The sequence below is a fragment of the Trematomus bernacchii genome, unplaced genomic scaffold, assembly GCF_902827165.1.
Source record: "Trematomus bernacchii unplaced genomic scaffold, fTreBer1.1, whole genome shotgun sequence".
NCBI lineage: Eukaryota > Metazoa > Chordata > Actinopteri > Perciformes > Nototheniidae > Trematomus > Trematomus bernacchii.
This window is the reverse complement of record NW_022987648.1, coordinates 11,314,138-11,335,533: the sequence shown is the minus strand read 5'-3', so window position 1 is coordinate 11,335,533 and position 21,396 is coordinate 11,314,138. Positions and strand designations below refer to the sequence as shown.

The 21,396-nt window shown below is 39.1% G+C and overlaps 1 protein-coding gene across 4 annotated transcripts in view; it reads right to left on the bottom strand.

Moving 5' to 3' along the window:
- The window catches only part of ptpn4a (protein tyrosine phosphatase non-receptor type 4a), an 88,571-nt gene that overhangs the window by 22,967 nt on the left and 44,208 nt on the right, over positions 1-21,396 (bottom strand). For 2 of the 4 annotated variants that reach the window (XM_034134600.1, XM_034134601.1), the window contains exons 3-10: positions 14,553-14,660; positions 12,857-12,899; positions 12,171-12,276; positions 10,531-10,575; positions 9,711-9,763; positions 5,706-5,826; positions 4,394-4,481; positions 3,448-3,536 (exon numbers count right to left, since the gene is read on the bottom strand). In XM_034134600.1, the coding sequence (XP_033990491.1) occupies positions 3,448-3,536; positions 4,394-4,481; positions 5,706-5,826; positions 9,711-9,763; positions 10,531-10,575; positions 12,171-12,276; positions 12,857-12,899; positions 14,553-14,660 (653 nt within the window). The remainder of the gene's footprint in view (positions 1-3,447; positions 3,537-4,393; positions 4,482-5,705; positions 5,827-9,710; positions 9,764-10,530; positions 10,576-12,170; positions 12,277-12,856; positions 12,900-14,552; positions 14,661-21,396) is intronic. The other 2 variants (XM_034134602.1, XM_034134603.1) reach the window with 1 other exon arrangement.

The window sequence follows — 21,396 nt, the reverse complement described above, 5'->3', positions numbered from 1 at the left end:
TTCTGATACTGATCATGATATATGAAAAATGCTATTGTGTTAAAGACGTCCGTTTTGAGGATTTCCTTTTCCTGTAATGTGTTATATAGAGGATTGTGTGCATGAAAATGTTGTGCTAAGGCTCAAATCCAAAATGTCCCTCCCACACAACCCCCCCCCCCCCCAAACACCTCCATTGGACTCCTTTTTTTAACCTCCGTAACATAGTTACATCACTATGTATCACCTGCACTTCTATTGTCAAAATATATCTAAGTGGTTGAAAAATCACAACCGAGCCGACCAGCTGACCAATCAGAGCAGACTGGGCTCTGGTTTCAGACAGAGGGTGAAAAGAGGTGCTGCAGCACAGGCAGGATGAGAAAAATAAACGGTATCCAACATTAAAGCATGGAGACATGTCACAGTAAATTGTGTCCTCTTTAAATTTTAAGAGTATTACAAATGAAAACACATTTAAAAGGCTATACAATCTTTTATGTATATACATATTTTAAATGTAGACATACACCATATCCAATCCTCCAAATGCAAGTACTACACAGTAAACATAATTAGAAAAAGGCAGTGTAGATAGAAACACAATGGCATGTTTAAACGTATCTCAGGAATAAATAAATAAATAGAACTACAACCCACACTTCCTCATTGAATCACCAGTTCATCAAGTAAGCTGACCCATGTGTCACATCCCAACTGTTCATTCAACCTCCGACCTGTTACTCATCCAGAGCTGGAGGCTATGATAACAACCATGTTGAAGTCTCCCAAAATCCCAACCATGCCCTCCTTTTCTCATCAATCTGTGTTGTAAGTCGCTTTGGATAAAAGCATCTAACAAGTGACATGTAATGTTGTATCTAGTCATGCGTTTAAAGAGGCAGGAATGAAATAATATTCCAATCAGAGGGTCACACACACACACAGTAATAAGAGGTCTGCTGACGAGCGGCAGCAGAGTAACATAATCTCTTCCCAGAGCTCTGTTGCCGCTGTGACTCATCGCTGCCTGCTAAATATATTTTACATACTTACTCACACACTCTCGCATGGGCAAACACACGCACGCACACATGCTTAGGCAGAGTGTGAGTCATGCGGCATCTTAAGTGTGGCTCATTTGTCAGGCTGCTGTGAACAGGAGTAGGAAAGAGGCAACAATCTGAATGTCTCTCACTCTTGACCCATTTCTTACTGTATCTTACAGTTCCATCTATTATAATAAGAGAGAAGAAATACTAAGACTTCCTTTAGGAGAGTGGAAAAAATCAGTGCGCCAAGGTTTGAGAGACACTGTTGTATATTGTGTTGCTCTCTATTTCTCACACGTGGTGGTGGACAGCTGTTGGGGACACCACTGTTGGTCTCTAAATTTAGCTCAACTGACGCGCTTGAACTAGCTTAAACTAGCTTATACTGATTTTTTCTCCAATTTACGCCAATTTACATGAATTCCTAACCCCCAAAAAACGTCCCAAAATGGGAGGCGAGTCACCATATTTAATAATTTGTTACTCTCAATGTCAGTAAAGGTCCCCACAATGTCAGTAATGCAAACCCCTTACACGAGCACACATTCCATCACCTTACTGTTGTCAGACATTCGCTGATGTCGACACACACTGCAGCTGCTTGGTTAGGGTGTATATGTTAAGCCTACACACGAGTGAATTATCTTCCGGAGTTACAGGGATTTGAGTAGTTACTATCCCACCCCTGGCACCCATTAACATTTAGCCTCCCACAGAGCAGCAGCAGAGGACGGGAGGTTTCCAAGAATCGATGCTTTGGAGCTAGCAAGAGACATAAAGAGTGATGAGAGAATTGAAAAAAGGACAGAAAGAGAGAAGGAGGGCAAGCAGATGTGATTGCTATAATATTTCCAGGAAACCTTGTTTCATTCGAGGTCCTCTGCTTAGAAAAATCGGAGGGAATCATCTGCTTAATTCTGGAGAAGATAAACTAAGGCTTAATATGATGCGGAGACATTACGCAGCACATTTATCAGTAAAAAGGGTTCCTGGAGGCGGTTCAAGTGAAGCTGGCAGAGGGTAGATAGACAGAGAGGTGGGTTTGTGACAAGAACATCCAGCTTGATTCCCCAGATCAGGGGTGTGTGGCTCGGGGAAATGATGGAGTGATCGACTGTGTCTCAATTTGAGTACTTCTGTACTTATACTGAATATTTTGAGTGCAAAAGAGTGTTCTCAAAGCAGGGCAAAAGGCAGTGCACTAGCAGCACCACAATAACGGTGACATTTTAAGAGTTGAACGCTTGACACACCTCACAGTCAACCATTTGCCATCTTGGCTATGTTACAGAAGTGGCGGGACCAGCAACAGTTGTTCGGAAGAGCACAATACCATTCAAATAAAATGTGGGGTTTTTTCTAGATGTAATACACGTACTACTATACTGTTTTCGAAAAAGAAGACACTGTTAATGTCATTGGATTAAAACAGCATTCTGAAATGATTGACACCACAAAAGATAATGCTGCTAGCTAGCAAATTAGCAGTTTGCAGGCTAGCTAACCGCAGCAATCATCACTTCCTGTGAGGGCACAGCAGCCGTCTGCGTTTTGAGATAACACAAATTCACACACTGGCCAATTGTTTAAAGTGTACCACATGTGGAAAGTGGTGGTATGTTCAGGGACACAGCATTGGTCTCCAGCCTTGTCAACAATCAACGTTTGAATTCCAGAAAGAAAGGCAGACGGGAGATGCAACTGTTCCAGTGGAACTTCTAGTAGTAACTGGGTTTTGAAGATGAAAATATGAATGGAATAAGTTGTTTTATCCACAGTTCTACTCTATCTTAGTTGATAGCTGGCAGGTTTTTTGCTTTTGGGCAAATAGTAGCTTCACTGAAACCGTTTGAGGTCTGTTGTTTTCTGACCAAAAGCTTCATTCATTTCTCACACTTAGTTGATTCAGTTACATACTTGTTCAAAAAGTGTGTATATGTTTTCAAATTATATTTCCAAATTAAAGAAAAAAACTTTAAAGAATATACAAGAATAAATCTTGAATATCATCTAGGATAATAAACTCACAAATATACGAGAAAAAAACTGGGAAAGTTTCAGTACTTTGTCATCCTCTACCCGCTCCCCCTCTGTGTTTTCATCTGTTTTCTTGGTCCATCGCCACTGCACCTCACTCCACCCTGACCAACTGCCTCACTGAAAATAAAATCATTAATGCAAGCCAACTTTCTAAAACTGGACTGTGACAAATCTGATATGATCATCACGTGTCTGACCCTAACGACCCACAACTTCTGCCTCACAACATCAACAACCTCACTCTGTCTCCCTCGAAACACTTTACAACAACTCTGGGAAAGTCACCTCTCTTGGAAACGCCATGTAAGCAAATCACACCTGGATCTGCGTACTTTATGTTGTGTGTGTGACGTGTGTGTTTGTTTGGGTCACTCACCATGCGAAAAGGTTGATCCGTACCCTGTTCTTGTAAACGACAATGCCGGCGGACATTACCCCGAGAAGAATCTCTGTGTTGCTCTGGTCCTGTAGAGAGGAGAACAGAGTGTGAGAAGGAGTGTGTGTGTGTGTGTAGTGAATCCAGGTACACAACACTAGAAACACAGAGGCTTCCTCACTGCCACAGACAGGTTGCTGTTGGACAAGGAGAGAAAACTACACTTTGGAAATTAAAAAAATAAGTGTAACGGAGCATGGTTGATAAGTGATCCGTACACCTCCACCCAAACCTTACCGTAAGGAACGCATGTGGACTGCTGATTAATTACACTGTGAAATACAATTCCACTATCAAATTTGTGCTGATATTTTGTACAAATATGTGATAGGGAGACTGAAATAAGTTCCTTATCAGCGTCCGATGCCTGATAACGCTTCATTGTGAAGAATAAATCCCTGTTTAATACGAAGAACAGCTAGTAACGTTAGCTGTTAGCATCCGGAGCAAGTTTGCTTGTCTTGTGTTATTGTGCGTTTAAGCTTAATTAATAAAAAATGTAAATAAACATATGAATAAATATATAAATATAAGCATTATTATGATGTATTTCATATTATATTAATCATTTTGTATTTATTTATACACACATAACATCTATTTCACGTCTGTCTCTTCTGAGTGAGGGCCCCCTGAGGCTTTTTCGTGTTTTCCCCTTTGATTGTGTGGTTTCTTTGTGGACAAATGTGTCATTTTTTATTGATTGATGGAACTATGACCTGTTACCTTCCTAATGTGCAGCATTTCTGCAGGGTGCATCAATGTGTATTAAAAACACACTTTAGTTCTTTCAAACAGCAACACAGAAAGAAACAAACACATGTAGCAGACTTTAACACATGCACCAAAACAAGTGTCATCAGTGAGGAAATAAAACCTTACTTACCCTTGCATAGTGCAGCTCTACCCCGTAGAGCTCCAGCGTGCGTGCTGTGTTCAGATAATTAAACTCTGACTGGGCAGGAGATAGACCGCTGAGAGAGGGGAGGGAGAAAGGGATGGGTTCAAAGACAGATGGGGGGGGGGGGGGGGGGGGGGGGGGGGGGGGGGGGGGGGGAGAGGTTGTGCGTGGGAGCAAAGGGAGTGATGATGACAGGGTCGGTGGATATAGAGAGAGTAGGTGTCAAAGAGACATATGGAGAAGGAGGGAGAATGGGAAGGGCACAAAAAGAAACAAAAGAAATCAGAAATGTGGACAGCAGGTTAAGGTCAGATAGACTGTGGTACACCAGTCATTAGTGAGCACCTGTTAGTGTAAGGTGGTGAGTTTTCTTACTTTTCTCTGTCAAAACAGACAGGGCTCAATATGATGTATTTTGGGTAAGGGATACGGACAAAATCTGATGTTTATATCATGGTAGTGGTCTATACTGAAACACCTGTGCTCCTTTGTCTACTCTAGTAAAATAGTGACATCACTAGGTGACACTCACGCTTCTATTGGCTAGCACTCCAACACATTGTATTGATAGGCAATGGGACGGGACATCTCTTAGCGGTTGACCAATCACAACACATCAAATAATCATTCAGTTTCTCCTCAAATTGTATTATTTTACTCTTTTAACTCAACAGGACAATGATCGAGTTAAAAACTAAAAATGAAATAGCAAGAATTGTAAGTGTTACAGGTTTAATTTAAACAAATAAATGAAAGCCTGACTTAAGTTTTTGCAATATTAAGCAAAATAAGTTCACACACACTCTATGCAGAATACGTTTTTTAAAAAAAATGACTTTGCCTCCAGAATATGCTCGTTTTTCATTTTAATAATTGACAAAACCGTGTTGAAATAAACTTGGTGCAAATGTCTGTGAATCATATCCCCAAAGTTCTGCTAGATCACAAGATACCGCGAGAATAGCTACGATGGTGATCCTGTTTTTGCCAAATCTCTACTGTTTTGGCACATTCCTACCGTTACAGTATAAAGCGTCATATCCCCCAACCCTATGATGTACATTGATGGTAGAATGAATCACTTTTACTGCCACAAATGTCTGTGTAGTGACTCCAGATGAAAAGACACTTTATCTGAACACAGAGTAATCTGTTCAAGGTCTGGAATCCAATTTATTTCTGAGTGATTTTCCTGCCACAAGCACGGTTCAATGCTTCACTTCCTTTGTGTTTTCTTTTACATGCATTTGTCAGTGGAATCAGTTCTGTGCTTGTTTTTTTTTGTATCTCGACGTACCTGTGCTGCTGGTGATGTTTGGCGACCTCTTTGTGGAAGTCTTGCGGAGGGTTGAGCATGAAGCAGAATTCTGAGAGATATCCCGCTGTGTGCTCCGATTCACTGTAGTCCCCCAACTCAGCTATAAAACAAGGGAGAGATCAATATGAGGTCAATACATCAATAATCAAAGATATGATTACACTCATTGTGCGAACATATGCTTCACGTTCATCCATTTACAAAACATATTGTGACTGAGTTTTCATGAATAGATTTTTTTGTATGAAAAAATATGCTATAGTGGACCCATTGCTTGGAGATTGGCTTAAAATAATTATAAATAAAAAAAAAAAAACGTGTTCATATCCTGATATCACGAAATATAATAATTATAACGTTCCATTTCTGTTGCATCTAATTTATCTTAAATAAAAAGACCAGCCCTAAAACATGTCATTAAAAAAACTGATACAAATAAAGTCAAATTATTTAAAAAAAACGGTACCACTTTATAATACCCTTATAAAGGGTTTTCAAATAGTTAGTAATTCATGTATTAATCAGGTTGTGAACACTTTATAAATCATGAATAAGCTTTTATAAGACATGAGATAACCAGTTGACCGGGTTGCTTGCCAAATAGTGAGCCCACATTTATCTGCACTGCTAAGTCTTATATTGGCTACTTAGCTTACTTCGTCTTCATCAGCAAGCATCCTTGGTATCTGTTGTTCACTGAGTTGATTCTCGCTAAGTAGCCAATATGAGGCTTAGTCATCTTGCCAAATAGTGAGCCTGTGTTAATGTATGAAAACTATGTTAGAACTGGTTTATAAATGGTTCTTAATGATTAATAAAGTGTTTACAACCTAATTAAAAACCTAATTATAAAACCCTTTATGAATAATTTATAAGGGTAGTCTTATTGAAAAGTGGTACCAAAAAAACTAAACAAATGTATTTTCTTGATCTGAAAGTTTTTCATGTGTCAGATCTAGAAAAGTATGTTTTTTTATACTCGATGTGGCTTATTTAAAAAATAAAAATAACATTTCCCCTAAGCTGGCAATAACCATTATTGCCAAATATCTTCAGAATATGAACACTTGAATTCTTTGGCTAATCATTCAAATTCATTACACCATCATTGTGTTATTTACACTTTCTCACACCGTCAGTCATCATCTCACACTCTTCAATCTTCGTGCCGCCGTATTGACTTTGTGGTGTGCATGTGTTTACTCAAGGAGGCATTGGAAAAAACCCAATCACAGTGGTGACAAAAAACAATGAGACTTCACACTTTAACTGCAAATTCTCACAGCCTCTGACAATCCTCTTCAATGATGAAAGTAGGACTCATTACTTTTGAGTGTGCTGTTGTATACACGTGTTTCAGATCAAAGAGTCCTTATAGTGTGCCCATACACCAAGGTGGTCTGATATTATTAAGAGATGGTAAAGCAAGACGATGCCTTAAATAATATATCTTAACCCTATTATTATGACTTTGAGTTTTCCCTTTCCTGTAGTGTGTTATATAGGAATGCAAGGGCTCAAATCCCAAAGTCCCCTCCAGAAGGGATTTATTTGACTTTTTGAACATTAAAGCATGGAAACAGTTCACAGTAGAGGATCAAAATACAAATATGAACCTGAAAATTAGCAGAATATGTCTTCTTTAAAATGCCCATAACTGAAATTCAAGTATAGATGAATGTCGTCTTTTCTATACATAGAGATACATTTAAATGGGGATCCAAATAGCAAAAGACAGAAGGTTAACTGTTTTTACTCAGAGATGAAGAAAGAAGTGAGAAGAAGAAAGATAAAAAGTGAAATAATTCCAAGGTCTTTCATCGCCTTAAGAGGGAAAAGTGAATCCCTGAAGCTATTGGCTCACTAGCTAACAGTTTACACTCAAAAAGCATCAATTGAACTCAAGTGGTCCCTGGACTAAGCTACTAGCCGGTAGCCTAAGCATATTGACCAACGAATCAATCTAGGCTCACTTCTTATTGACGTGTACACGGCTCCAGGGAGGAATATCTGTTCGGTCAATAGCATTCGGTTTAGAGCAGTGGGCTAATGTTGGTATGGCTTTATAGTGCAAGGCCACTGCAGCTCATCGAGAACCTGATCTCTGTGTATGTATTCATCTACCCATGTGAAATCCATACTGGCTTCAGCTCAGGCTCCTTATAATGATGCTATTGACTAACACGGCACAAACAACACATTGACCTCTCCGTTTGTGATGATGGATTTCCATACATTGTGTGTGCTTGCCCTTTATTAATATGAATATTGACAGGAAATCTGACCATATCTAAAATGTACAATTGTATACATGAACAATAGCAACACTTTGCAATCATTGGAGCATTACAGACGTAGAAGTGTTTGGTGATACAAAATGTTTAGGGCTACACACTCTTAGTTGATTGGTTGGCAAATTGGTCTTTGGACTACAAATGTGTTCTTTTTATGTTGATTAATGTGTGAAGTGGTGCAGGAATGAGTCCTCAATCTGGAAACGATTCAGCATTTTGTTGGTGTTGGTAAGAGAGCTTATTTTCTAATCCAAAACCGAATGGAAAATCTCATGAACTTTCGTAGATGTTACAACAGCGATGCTAACTTTTGGGATGGCCGACACGATTACTCCATTCCTGCATTACTATTTGCAAGAAAACTATGAGCACATCGCTGGTATGCGCATGATTTGAAAGGGGTGTTTTTAGCATGATTCTTTGTGAAGAAGTTTTTTATATACAGATCTATCGATTAAAAAACGAATCAATGAGTCCATAAACAATTGTTAGTCGACTAAGAATTTCTTTTATACAAAAATGTACATTACACAAGTCAAAATGTACTACTAAAAACTGTAATGTCAAGCTTTTCTTATACAAACCAAAATACGTTCCATCCAAGAAAGGGGTCACTATTATTTTCACGCAGAATTTGGTCACTTTGGTGTGATCAGTGGTGGCACTTGGTCCGAGCTAACTGAATTAGCAGCGTAGCAGCTGCTTCAAACCGTTTTTCCCAAAGCAAACATTTATCTTCATAATCTGGGCTGGCACTGGGCAAAGGGACAACATGGACACACAGTGTATGTGAGTGTGTGTGGGGGGGGGGGTAAAAGCAGTGGTGTCATGATGTTGGTAGTCTGGGCCAAATCTCCTCTCTGACCTATATACTGTAGCAGTGCACAATCCCGTCAAAATATGCCAGAGCGAGGTGGCGGACATAAAGAGGGAGAGAGCGGAAGGGAGAGGTGGGGGTGAGAGAGGGGGGTGTGTGAGTGTGAAAAAAAGGGATAATCAGAGAGGGACGAGGCAGACTAAACAGAGATAAAAGAAAGAAGCAGACTGCATGAAAACAATGAGCAGCAGTGAAAGAGACACAGCGAGTGTGTCATTATTCGGATGATGCAGTTAGCCTTTAGCTCAGCGCTACATTTCCATGTGAACCCTGCACATCGTCACACGTCTTCTATATTTCAGCCCATTTCTGTAAAACGCTAAACTCGACAGCTATCTGCTATCATTTCTGCTATACTGTACATATATTATTTGTTTTCATTTTTCATAGTTTTATTGTATTTAGTTTTTTATATATTTAATTTTTTCCAATTTATATATTTTTTGTTAAATATAATTTGTATAATAGTTAGATTTTGGGCATTCTTTTTGTTCTTAATTCCTCTCACTGTGTCTATCTATGCACCATTATACACCAAAGCAAATTCCTTGTACTGTATGTGTAAAGCAACTTTGCAATAAACTAAATTTTTAAAATCTGATACTGATTCTGTAAAAAAAAAACACTGTCTATTTATATCACTGTAAATAATATCAACATATCACCACAGAGCATAATTGAATGATAATGGCTTCAGAGCAGCAGCTTTAAATGCACTGGAGCAAACCACAGTGGTTTCATTTAACAGTGTGTGCTAAAAGGGAAGCTAATGAATTGCCCTCCCATCGCTCGTATCCAGGGAGCCATACTCACATTGAACAGAATAGGACGCCAGCAGTGCGGCTGTGTTGTGTGGACAGGGTAATCTGAAACACACACACACACGATAAACAAACATTAAGCTTTGAATCAATGCAAAATAGTATTACAGTTATTTTCACATAATAACACAGTAAATGGATTTTGTTTATGCAGCGCTTTATCCAGTATTTACAGCTCCTCAAAGCGATTAAACATATATGTCATCGTTACATTCACAAACCTATTCAACAGTAAAAATATAGTAGTACATTAAAACACAATCAGATTTCTGCTTTTAAAAAACAACAGGAAAATGAGCACATATTGTTCAAAAACAATAATGAGGAAGTTGTCTTTGTTTGTACTTCTGTACATGTGTTCGATGTTTATAATGCATATACTGTAAATATGTAATTCATTGAATATATATTGTAGTCAGTTTCTCTAGTTTATGGCTTTAACGAATGTGTTATTTTCTTTACATTAGAAGCTTTTATTGAGGTTTTTTTAATGAAGCTTTTGGAAGTGCTTTTAATTCAATACATTTTGACTTTACAACACTAGATTGATGTATCTGTTAGGATCCCACGATTCAGAAACAGCTGGAACACCACTTATATTTGTGTAGATAAATATGAATCTGCCAGAATGCATCGAGAAGCAACATAAATATAAACGTTATAAATGAATCTTGATTGAATAAAGCTTCAAAGCACTCTACTCTGGTGGTAACCTTTAATACACAGTATTTAGAGCCTCTGATGAATATCCATTCCAACATGTCTTTGTGATATAACTCATACGATAAATACACAGCTGAAGACACACTCACCTTCCAGTTACGATGTCCTGCTTGATCTGAAGATAATATTGGTACCTGGGGGGAGGGGGGGGGGGACAACATATGCATTAGGATAAGAGTCCAATCCACCTTTACCTCCGTTTTGAATTGAATCCAGTTTCATGTAAAGACAACTGTGCTTATATAGTATAGAGTTCAACAATAATACATATGTGTTGGTAGTAGGTCAGTCTATTACAGTGTTTTGTAACTCAGTCTGTTATTTTATATATATATTTTACATTTTATTTTATTTTTGACTCTTGAAGAACGCCCTGTGACAAAATAAATCCCGATCAATGAAGTTAATCTAATTTAATAAGCAGAGGCTTTTAAATAAAGTAACCAAAACTAATTTGCCATGACAGAAATAATGGAAAGTGGAAAAAAAAAGGCTTTTCTTGTAAAACGCTAAAACAAATACTAAAGGAAATGGAGGCGATTTACAGTACAGTGTATAACTGACATGAATTAGACACTGAACGCATCACCCTACTATTAGCAATACTTTCAGGAGCCATTCCTTATCCAAGCTGTCGTTATCAGTCTTGTTTATCCCAGCGTTCCCGTGTACTACACCATCTCTTTGTTACACACATTGTCCGACAAAGCCATCAGGAGTGTGTTTTGGTCGTGACTCGAGTGTACAACACGCCCGATCAGCGAGTCAGATCCCAGCTCAGCGCTCACTGTTTAATACGAGCTGCATAAAGAGTGTTGATAAGGCTCGGGCTGTGAGGCTGGAATAAACAGCGGGCAGAGAAAAGGCGGCATGACGCCGTGACGCCTCCTCTGCATGTTGTTTGTGCAGAGCGTGCTGCTGCAGACCTTATGTTTGCAGAACTGTGGGATGGAGTCCACATAACGGCCGTGATGCCAAACATACGGGTTCCTTTAATGAGCCCACGTCAAGAGAGAACGAAGCTGCATTTGTAATGATTGGAAACCAAAAGCTATTTGGATAGAAGCAACATGACCTTGTTTACATAAGATCCCCATTACTTTCGATATATACAGTATACAATATGTTACTTCTTGCTTGATTAGCTCTATGTACCCATTTGAACTGTGTCTGGACACTTCATTCATCTCAATAAAGCTATTTGAAAAGGACTCAAAAACTAGAATATTATTTAGCGTTGGTCATTCTACAAATTGTTCCTTAAGTAGCAGTTAGCAGCAGTTTAATCCAATACTACATCTTCCTAAAACATGTATGCATGTCAGGGTTTCATGTAAAATAAGGACACGTATGGAAGTACTTCTGTGTAAAAGGGCCACATAGTGAATAAAATAGCATTTAGAGAGCGGTTTCATTGATTATATTGCAAGGAACACAACCACTACATGCCTTGATGATGGCGTTTTTCATATAACTTTTGCATGACGTGAATTGTTTTATAAACTCCTACCGCTTGACAGGATTTCCTTCAATTTATTTTTCCGGGAACCCATGTAAGTTACCAATGCGCTACGCAGTACATATGATGTTATCTATATCGCTTTCATATTGAGATCATTTTTGGACGCGTTTCCAGCCTTACTTGTTACCCTTCCCTCCGATAATATTAAGCATCTTTGGGTTATAATCAGTATAATACAGTATTTTCTCTGTAAATGAACACTCTTACCGTGTGTATTCTTCCTGAAGTTTTCCGGGATCTGTGACAAAGAATTTGACTCTGAAGCTCATATTATAGGGAGACCCTCCTGTGGAAAACGAACCAAAAAGGTCCACTGATGAGTGGAAAACAAAACATGGTAAGCTCCTATACTTTAAGAGTGGATTAGTTCCACACATTTGAAAGAAGATACAAACAAGTGGAATAAATGACTTAGTGTAAAAGTAAGCAAGCGTACATTTCTACAAATGAGTCTTACTCCATGCACTGTGTAAAACACCAAACCCTGAGGTTATTCCTCACTGAATCAATCACTCGGCACAAAAACACAGAGTTGAAACTCAGTTCAATCATTGCTGGAGGACGACTGCCTTTCTCACTCGGGCTACGTCTTAATTCTTCTACAAATCCTATTACTCATTATTAAAAAGGAAACAAGTTGAAATGAAGTTTAATCATTGCTCACGGCAGATTCAGAATTTTAAATCATAGAGTGACTTTTGCTTGAGGTGGAGGCTGGATTTGCAACCTTCGCTGGAGCTGGACTAACTAATAAATTGTGAAATTCAAGCAATTACGTTGGACTTGAGTGAACTGCTGTGGTTTTTATGACTTTTTTTGTTCCTGAAAATGAACTGGATTTGTTAGTAGTGGTGGATTTGTTAGTGTGGTGGTGTGTTGTGGATGCCACTTACTTTTCAACTGTTTCCTGATGGGCTTGGTGGGATCGAGCCAGCGCTGTAAAATATTGATTAAGAGACACTTAGAGACACCTTCCATGACATGGTTGAACAAGCTAAATTATTCACGGCTGGCCACAGACACACATCCAACAAATATACTTAAACACATCAATATAATATATGCACTGACATGCAGTAAATGTACATTCTAGTTAGTTATTCACACAGTTATAATGTATCTATGTTTATGAGTTTATTTTTAAGAGTTCTGCTTTAGGCAAACACTTACGCACACAAACAACACACATTTGAGGTCAATGGATTAAAGGGATACCAATATCCCAAAAACATATTTTTCCTCATACCTGCAGTGCTTTTTATCACTCTAGATTGTTTTAGTGTGAGTTGCAGAATGTTGAAGATATCAGCCGTAGAGATGATTGCCTTCTTGCTAAAGAATGGAACCAGATGACTTGTGATGCTCAAAGCACCACAAAAAAATACATTTGAAATAATCAACAGGAACCCATCTCTTCAAAAATGATGACACCTAAACTCAAGACAATCCACGGATCATGTTGTAAGCACTTTCATGTAGGAGCTACTTTTTTTTAATCACAGAATAACAGCCAACAATGTGTCAAACGTACTCATGGACGATAGGAAGGTGTAGTCGGATAGAAAGACAATAGATCCTACATGAAACTGCTCACAACGGGTTTTTGGATTATCATGAGCAACCTGGTCATGATTTCTAAAAAAAAGATACTGCTGTAGGTTTTTTTCAATGTATCTTTTGCCACATCTAAAGTTGAGTGCCTTCCAGTTCCATCACATTTGAGGCATGGAAAACTCTACGGCAGATATCTCCAACAATCTGCAACTCGCAACAAATTGTCAGGATCATCAGGTAGAGCGGTTAGTAGTTCAATCCCCGGCCTCTGCAACATCTCTAAGGGTCCTTGGGCACGATACAGAATACCAAATTGCTCCTGTTGGAATGGCCAATGATGTGTGGTACCTCGTATAATAGTATATGCTATATATGAACGGGCAGATTCTAACTTGTGTTGAATCCTTGAGTGGTCGCAAAGACTTGAAAAGCACTATATAAATCTAGAAAAAATTAATAAAAAATGTTTCCATTTTGGGATAGAACTGCCATTTCTACACGACTTTCAGCTGGCACACACCAATAACACAGGAAGTGAGTTTGAAGTTGAAGTAAATTTTTATATTGGCCAAACGGAGGTATTACTTCCATGTTAGTCCGTGACATCACTGGGCCCAAAAAATATTTTTCCTTTTGGCTTAAATTGCAGAAGAGACATCTATAAATCATATATTTTGTAATGTAAACCTACAATTGGAAGGCACTAAAAGTTGTTAAAAGCGCTAAGAGCCGAAAGTTTTTTTCCGTCTCTATTTATTTGTCTAAGCAGAGACATGCTTCTGAGATGGAGTGGATTGCAAGCGAGGCTTAAGGCAAACGCAAGTGCTATGGGGCCAATTGATGTGGAAGATCGCCGGGACATAAGGGTATTTATGGTCTCAAGAGTCAAGGGATTTCCGCTTAAAGCGCCTCTGAGCACCTTTCATAGGGACGTACGGTGCCTCGCCTCCAATGCTGCATTCAGTTCTCTTTAGACATCCATGGCACACACCCATTCTCACAAACACTCTGTAGATTGATAAACATTATACTGACTGGTGCGTCTAAGGAGTCATCAGCCAAGTACAGGCCAAAGTAGTCTCTCTCAGTCAGCTCCAGGTGCTTAAAGACAGCTTCCAACAACACCTGGCCAGGATCCGACTTCTGCAAAGGGACAGGAAACACACAAGGAGTTAGCATTCGTCACTCGGTAAGAGGTCATACAGTAGGAGGGATATGAATTAGATATGTTATTTTGTGCTATATTGTAGAGAAGATTGAAACATAATGCAAGAACTCTTCACAAAAAATCCCTTTTCTCTCCTTAATGATTTAAACGCTTACATTACAAGTTGAGATTCATGTGTGATTCATCCATGTTCAGCCTTATTGAATATCTTTCCAACCACATAGGGAGGAACATATAAGGAATTCAGTTGATGCGTGCCTGTGGGCCATTGTCGCATATTTATCTATTTCGCTACATGGTTTGCTCAGTGACCGTGTAATGCCATCTGACATCTTTCTAGCAATTTAGCCCAACATGCACAAGTGTGATGAGCCGCAATGAATTTTTAAGCCATTAACATATATAGATATACATATCAGCTTGTTTTAAATGTGATCCTACCAGCTGTCTTGAAGAAAACTGTAACATAAGGTGACTTGGCTCGATAGGTAAGCATCTGATCGAAATGAACTACATTATAGGAATACTACAGATACAATGTTGTAGCAATCATGATTCTATGTTTTTCCATCATGGTGTCATTTGCATACAGGAATATGGGAGGAAGAAATGCAGGTTAGAAGTGAAGATTCAACATTTTGGTGCCTTTAACTAACTAGAAACAGATCCGTAAAACAGATTTGATGTTTGGGTAAATGCTTTGATGTAAACTGCCATGAGTTTAAAAAGCGGTAGATACAAAAAAGGCAGAAGTTAACTGCTGAGGAACATTTGGCTTAGAAAAAACACCACAGCAGCGTGGTAAAGGAGTGAAGAAAGAGCACTGAAACCACCGCCTGTCTGCGGCAAAGCTTGCATAAAACTGAAATTGTGAAAGACGAACATTTAGAGCAGGAGACGGGGGTAATTAAATTCAAGTAAATCAATGGCCATGTGCTTTTACTTGCTCAGTGGTGCTTCTCAATGTATGTTACTGCCTCTCTAAACCCAACAACCAGCCAGCAGGTTTCCTTTTAAAAAATGGGCACAAATTAGACCATTTATCATAGCCAGACAGTGTAATAACAGAAATTATCTTCGGATGTTCACATTCACAACGGTCCTAAAACGAATGATGATTGACAAACACTTCCCTCACCCTCAACCAAATCTAAGCTTAAAGGGGCCGCCCTTTTATGCTTTTGTGGGGTTTCCCTTTCCTGTAGTGTTTTTGTGCATGTAAATGGTCTGCAAAGGGTAAAATTCCAAAGTTGCCTCCAGAGGGGGTTTCTCTCCCACAAAACCCCGCCACCCAGTCTGAAACGCCTCGATTGGAATTCTTTGTTTACTCCCTTACACTTAAAGGTGGGGTATGTAATTTATTTCAGAAACACTTTTTGTTATATTCCATGGAATGCTCTTAACATCCCGATAGCAATGAATATATTAAGTGCTTTGACAATAAATACATTAAAAAAATTCCTCTGTGGAAGCCGTGGCGCTGTAAAAAGCACGACCAATCATTTTAGCCGGCCCGGCTAAAATAACTGAATGGCCTACCTGCCTGTCAGCCTTCCATCTGTGCACAAACTTATCTCGTGCCCTCATTGGTCATGTGCGCGTTCGTGTGTGTTGGAGGAGGGGCTCTGTAAGGAAGTCGGAAGGAAGGGGCAGATTTTTTCCGGTTGTTTACTTTCAAATTCTAGCGCACTCGAGCTGGTTTCTCCAAAATTACATACCCCACCTTTAACAAAGTGACATCACTACGTAACACATTCAATTGGCTAGTGCTCGAACATCTTTTACGTGATAGGTCACTAAGGGCTGGGCTCTGGTTTCAGACAGAGGGTGAAAAGTATGAGAAAAATAAAGACCTTTTTGAACATTAAAACATGTGACCATAGAGGCACAAAATAGAATTATGAAACCTGAAAATGAGCATACCCCTTTAAAACAGTGATAATTCATCAAAATCACTCTATAAGAACAGGTCTTATTTAAAATGGTGCCAAAAGATACTTTCTGTACCCCTCAACACTCCAAGGAAGCCATAACTGACTTGTCTAAGTCCAAAGATCACATGAGATTTTTCTTTTTTTATGATTTATGGCAATACAGTTCCCTTCAACCTGTAACCATGATATTTTTCTATGTATCTAATAGAGGTGCAGAAGAAATGGGGCCACACAAAAGTACTGTATGTAAAATGTGACAAGAGCAAAGACATGGCATGAAACTGATTTATGTTCAGTAGGTTAACAAGAACTGTTATATATGTAATTATAACTATTTTCTATCTTTAAACACGAAGCAAGAGGAATGTCTGCGTGCTTTATAAAGGAACATATCTCCCTTTTTTTACAAATACTTGGGTTTGTGTGCGAGCAGTCTAGCCGTAATTAAAGACTTTTATGTACGTTTTGGGTGTCATACCGTTTATTTTCACTTTCAAAACAAATAAATTGACGTCTTATCATCATCATAACCAGTGGAAAAACAAGTTGGTAACAGTGGCTTAGCAAAAACTGAGGTTGTATAAAGAAGGACTTTCCCAGAGCCTCTGAGAAAAACAAGACGGAGGAATAAGATGAGAAGAGAGACGATGAAAGGCCGAGGGATCATTTATGAAACAGATCATTAATATCACATCGTTTCATGAGAGTAGGAAGGGCGAGAGGATAAACTGTGGGACCACAAGTGGAGCAGAAATTCACACCTGATCCTGCCGCCACTTTGACAGAGGGAGGGAGTATGAGTGTGTAACTCCATCACAGCTCCCATGGGACTCACTGCTCTCACCCACCTCTCCCCTTTCCCCTGGTGACACACTTTTACAGCCCAGCATGTGTGAGTGTGTGTGTGGGGGAAGGAAAGTTGACAGTTGACATGTTGACATGGCTGCCCTCAAGGATCACCGGCAGTCTTAGCGTTGTGTGTGTAAGCGTGTGTATGCGTTTGTGTGTGTGTGTCTGGCTATTTACTGTCAAAGCGTAGTTAGCAGTAAGTCAACACTGATAGCCTCTCTGTGCTAACTTCCTTAAGTCTTAACTATTACTATTGTTAGGGAATAATTTGCTTAGGTATTCAACCTTTGACACAGTTCATCATGTTCTCCTCTCACTGTCTCCTTTCCCATGGCATAGGTCTTGGGTATTGCTGCTATCTCTCTTAAGGAGAAGCAGCTTGGGCGCATTGTTGTTGCCACTTGCCAGTCTATGACCGAGCAAAAGCTGCCATGAGGTAGTTTACTGTTCAGGGACGTAGGTTCCCTGGCGCACATTATTTTCTATGGACGAGAGCTCTAGTTAGATTCAGGGTCCATAATTGTTTAGTCTCACTGATGAAGAATGTTGATAATTACACTCCGAACTAGTTAAAACATCGAGCTACAGAAAGAGTTCTTCAGAATTGGTTTGGCAACCGCTGTGTCAACTCGCGACACACCACCTGTCTTGTCAACTCTCCGGCCGTAACTCCAAATGAACCATCAGTGTTTGCCATCAAAGCTCCAGCTCTCCTCGTGTCTCTCTGAGTCCTGACCCTCCATTGCTACAGAAGTTTCCCCCACAACTATTATATTTGAGTGTTTTAAAAATATTAAAAGCTGCTTACACTTAATTGGAAAATGTTGTACGTGTTGCGTTGTGCTGTGGTCGAGAAAATACCACATGTTCGACTGTCATGAGATCGATGGTGTGTAATTGTCTCACTTTTAAAAACAATGTTGAAACCAAAGAAATAAGCTATTCAGAAGGAATCTGCTTTTCAAAATATTCGAGAAATCTGCCTAACCTGTTGACCAGAAGATGAATAGTTTAACTGATTAATATTGTCATATTCTTTGCAAGGATATTTTCCCAAAAGGGAAAAGGCATAAATGGCCCTCCAAATAAGGGTCTCTTCCTTAACCGTCGACATTGGCATCCCGGTCTGTCTTATCGGAGTCTAAAGCCTCTGTTCCTCTATATAGCAGAAGAGAACTGTACATGTATGTAAAGTAAATATGTATTAGCAAGTTTTAAACAAACAATGTTTTGGCTATGTCGGCAATTCCACAGCCGTATTTGTGATGCCACACAAAGACGATATCAGCATATACGTTACAAGCCAAAATCATAGTTTTCCCCGTCTAAGCTACGCGCCATAAAGGGATTTGAAAAATATTTGCACTGAAAAGGAGTGTCCAGGTGGACATGGCATCAGAAACAAAAAGGTAACATAGTTCATAGGCTATTGGATTAACAAAATAAGTGAAAAGATTGATTAAAAAATGATATCTAAACCAAACAACTAAGATTTTCAATAGAGATCTGCCTTTAGAAAAAAATAAAAGCTGCTCAAAAGTCACTAAAAAGTTATTGTGTGGACAAAACAAATCTGAAAAGCTGTGTAGGGCACTGAAAAGTCTGCCTACTTCCAAGAAATTGAAGACATTTTCAGAAGTTTGTCTTTTCCTGGCAATGTATGCGTCATTACTTGTGGGAGTGTTGGATAATGCAGTAGTTTCCCCTGCAGTGCATTCCGACGCCTGTTACTCAGTGTTGTGAACTATATTGAGAGAGAAATATTGAATGTGAGAAAATTAACTCGAACAAGAATAGAACCAATAATATTTTGACCACAACATCTTATTTGTGATGTCTCAAAAAAGGAGATAACAATGCGTCACATCACAAGACAAAAAATGCCTTTTTGAATGTCTAGCATTCTCAGACACAAACTGGCAACATATTTTACCCTCTGTGATGATTCATCCAGCTGACTGGGGTCAAACAGACAAAATGAGGAAGTGAGAGAACATGCAACCCTCTAATATGATGTTTTCACATATAAGGCTATTCATAGACATGAGTCTGAGAGACTGTGTGTGTCCACCGCTTCCCCTTTGTGTGAAGCACCCTTTCAAGCTTTATGTGGGAGCACTGTGCACCTTTTATACAGTGATCACCACTGTGTGTGTGTTCTGTGTATATATGTGTCTGGTATTATTTGTTCATGTTCTATATATATTTTAATTGTTAATAGTCATAAGATGATAGTATACAAAGATCTACACTTTAGACAAAATGGACCGAAAACCACAGAGCAAAAATAATACACGAAACACTTTTTTTATTGCTGCCTTTGCAAAAGCAAAATACATTGCTGAAACTGATCTTCTATATACATACAAGTATGTCCACACACACATTCTTTCTCTGTACTAACACATAAACACCAAACTGTGGCTAGTTCATGGGCTACACACTTCGTGAGAGAGAGAGAGAGAGAGTAGCAGAACTCAAACTAAAAGGAGAGACGCACAAATAAATAGAGATAGATAGGGAGAACAACAGACAACAGAGATGGTAAGAGGAAGACAGAGAGTCATAGAGGAGCAAAGAGCGGAGAAGAGAGAGTGAGCAGGGGAAGAGAGAAAAGGAGTGATTGACGACGAGGTTGTGCCAGACAAACGCTCTTTGTGTTGATCTTCATCAGAGCAGCAGCAACACTCACTGAAATAGTGTCCGTGTGCGTGAGAGCGAAGAGAGAAGAGGGAGATGTGGTGATGGAGAGCCATCAGAGAGAAAGAGTGAGAGAGAGACATGTTTTCTCTAAAGATCTCACAGAAATGACCAATTAAATAGAAGACTAGAAAAGTGAAGTGAACTTGGCTCACACCTGATGACATGGAAGAAGAGGGGGAAGGCTAGGCTAAGCTAAGCAAAGGAAGGAAAGACTGTTTCTATAAAGCTCACACAAAAATAACAAATTCAATTATTTGTATCTGGGATAAACCTACTGAATTCTGAAATAATGAAGTCCTTAAAGAGAGAAAAACAGCAGGGGGCTAAAGTATAACCATTTGAAAGAAATGTATAAAAAAGAAGAGAAGTGAAGGCATACAAGTATAGGCACAAGATAAGCTAACTTGGCTAACATCTAATAGTGCAGAAGAAGAGCATGAAGGCTAAACTGAGCTAAGCTAAACTACAAATGCTAAGCTATCACAGAAATGATAAATTACCTGAGATACAAATGCTAAATTCTTAAATCCTGAAAAAGAAGAAGGGGAATGGGAGAACAGTTTAAAGAAAAAGATATAAAGAAAGAGATCATAGAAGACAAGAAAAGTAAAAGCACAAGAGAAGCTAACTTGGCTACCATCTAATGGCACAGAAATAGGCTACGCTAAGCTATGCTAAGGACAAAACGATTCCAGCCAAAGGATTAGAGAGAGAGATGTTTCCCCCCTGAAGGTTTATCTAAAGTGTCAGAGGGGAAAAGAGCCCCGAACATCAATCAAATGGACGGACCTAAAATCCAAAGTGGTGCTCGAGGGAAAATCCCATAGGTTGTTTTTTTTATGGCAGGTTCACAAAAGGCGCAGAGTGTGACACATTTATTTCCCCCCTTATTTCTTTCCTTCAACGAATGAATGTGCTGCATGTACGTGTTTGTGTTAAACAATGGTAGAAATTCAGGAATGCGCCAAGCAGCTTGTCCGGACAGGAAGAGAGCTATATACGTGAAGGAGGAGGCATCCCTTCTACATCTCTATCCAAAACATACTCACACAAAATAATGTGGAAGAATACAACAAACAAGAGACTTAAAGAGGAACATAAATAACTATAGTCCTAATTTCAACCAACAAACTACAAACAGGCACATTCCAATTCTTGATATGAATCCGTGTCAGAATTGGAGGGGGCAAAAGGCAAAGAAAAATCACCCAAGAAATGTAGAATG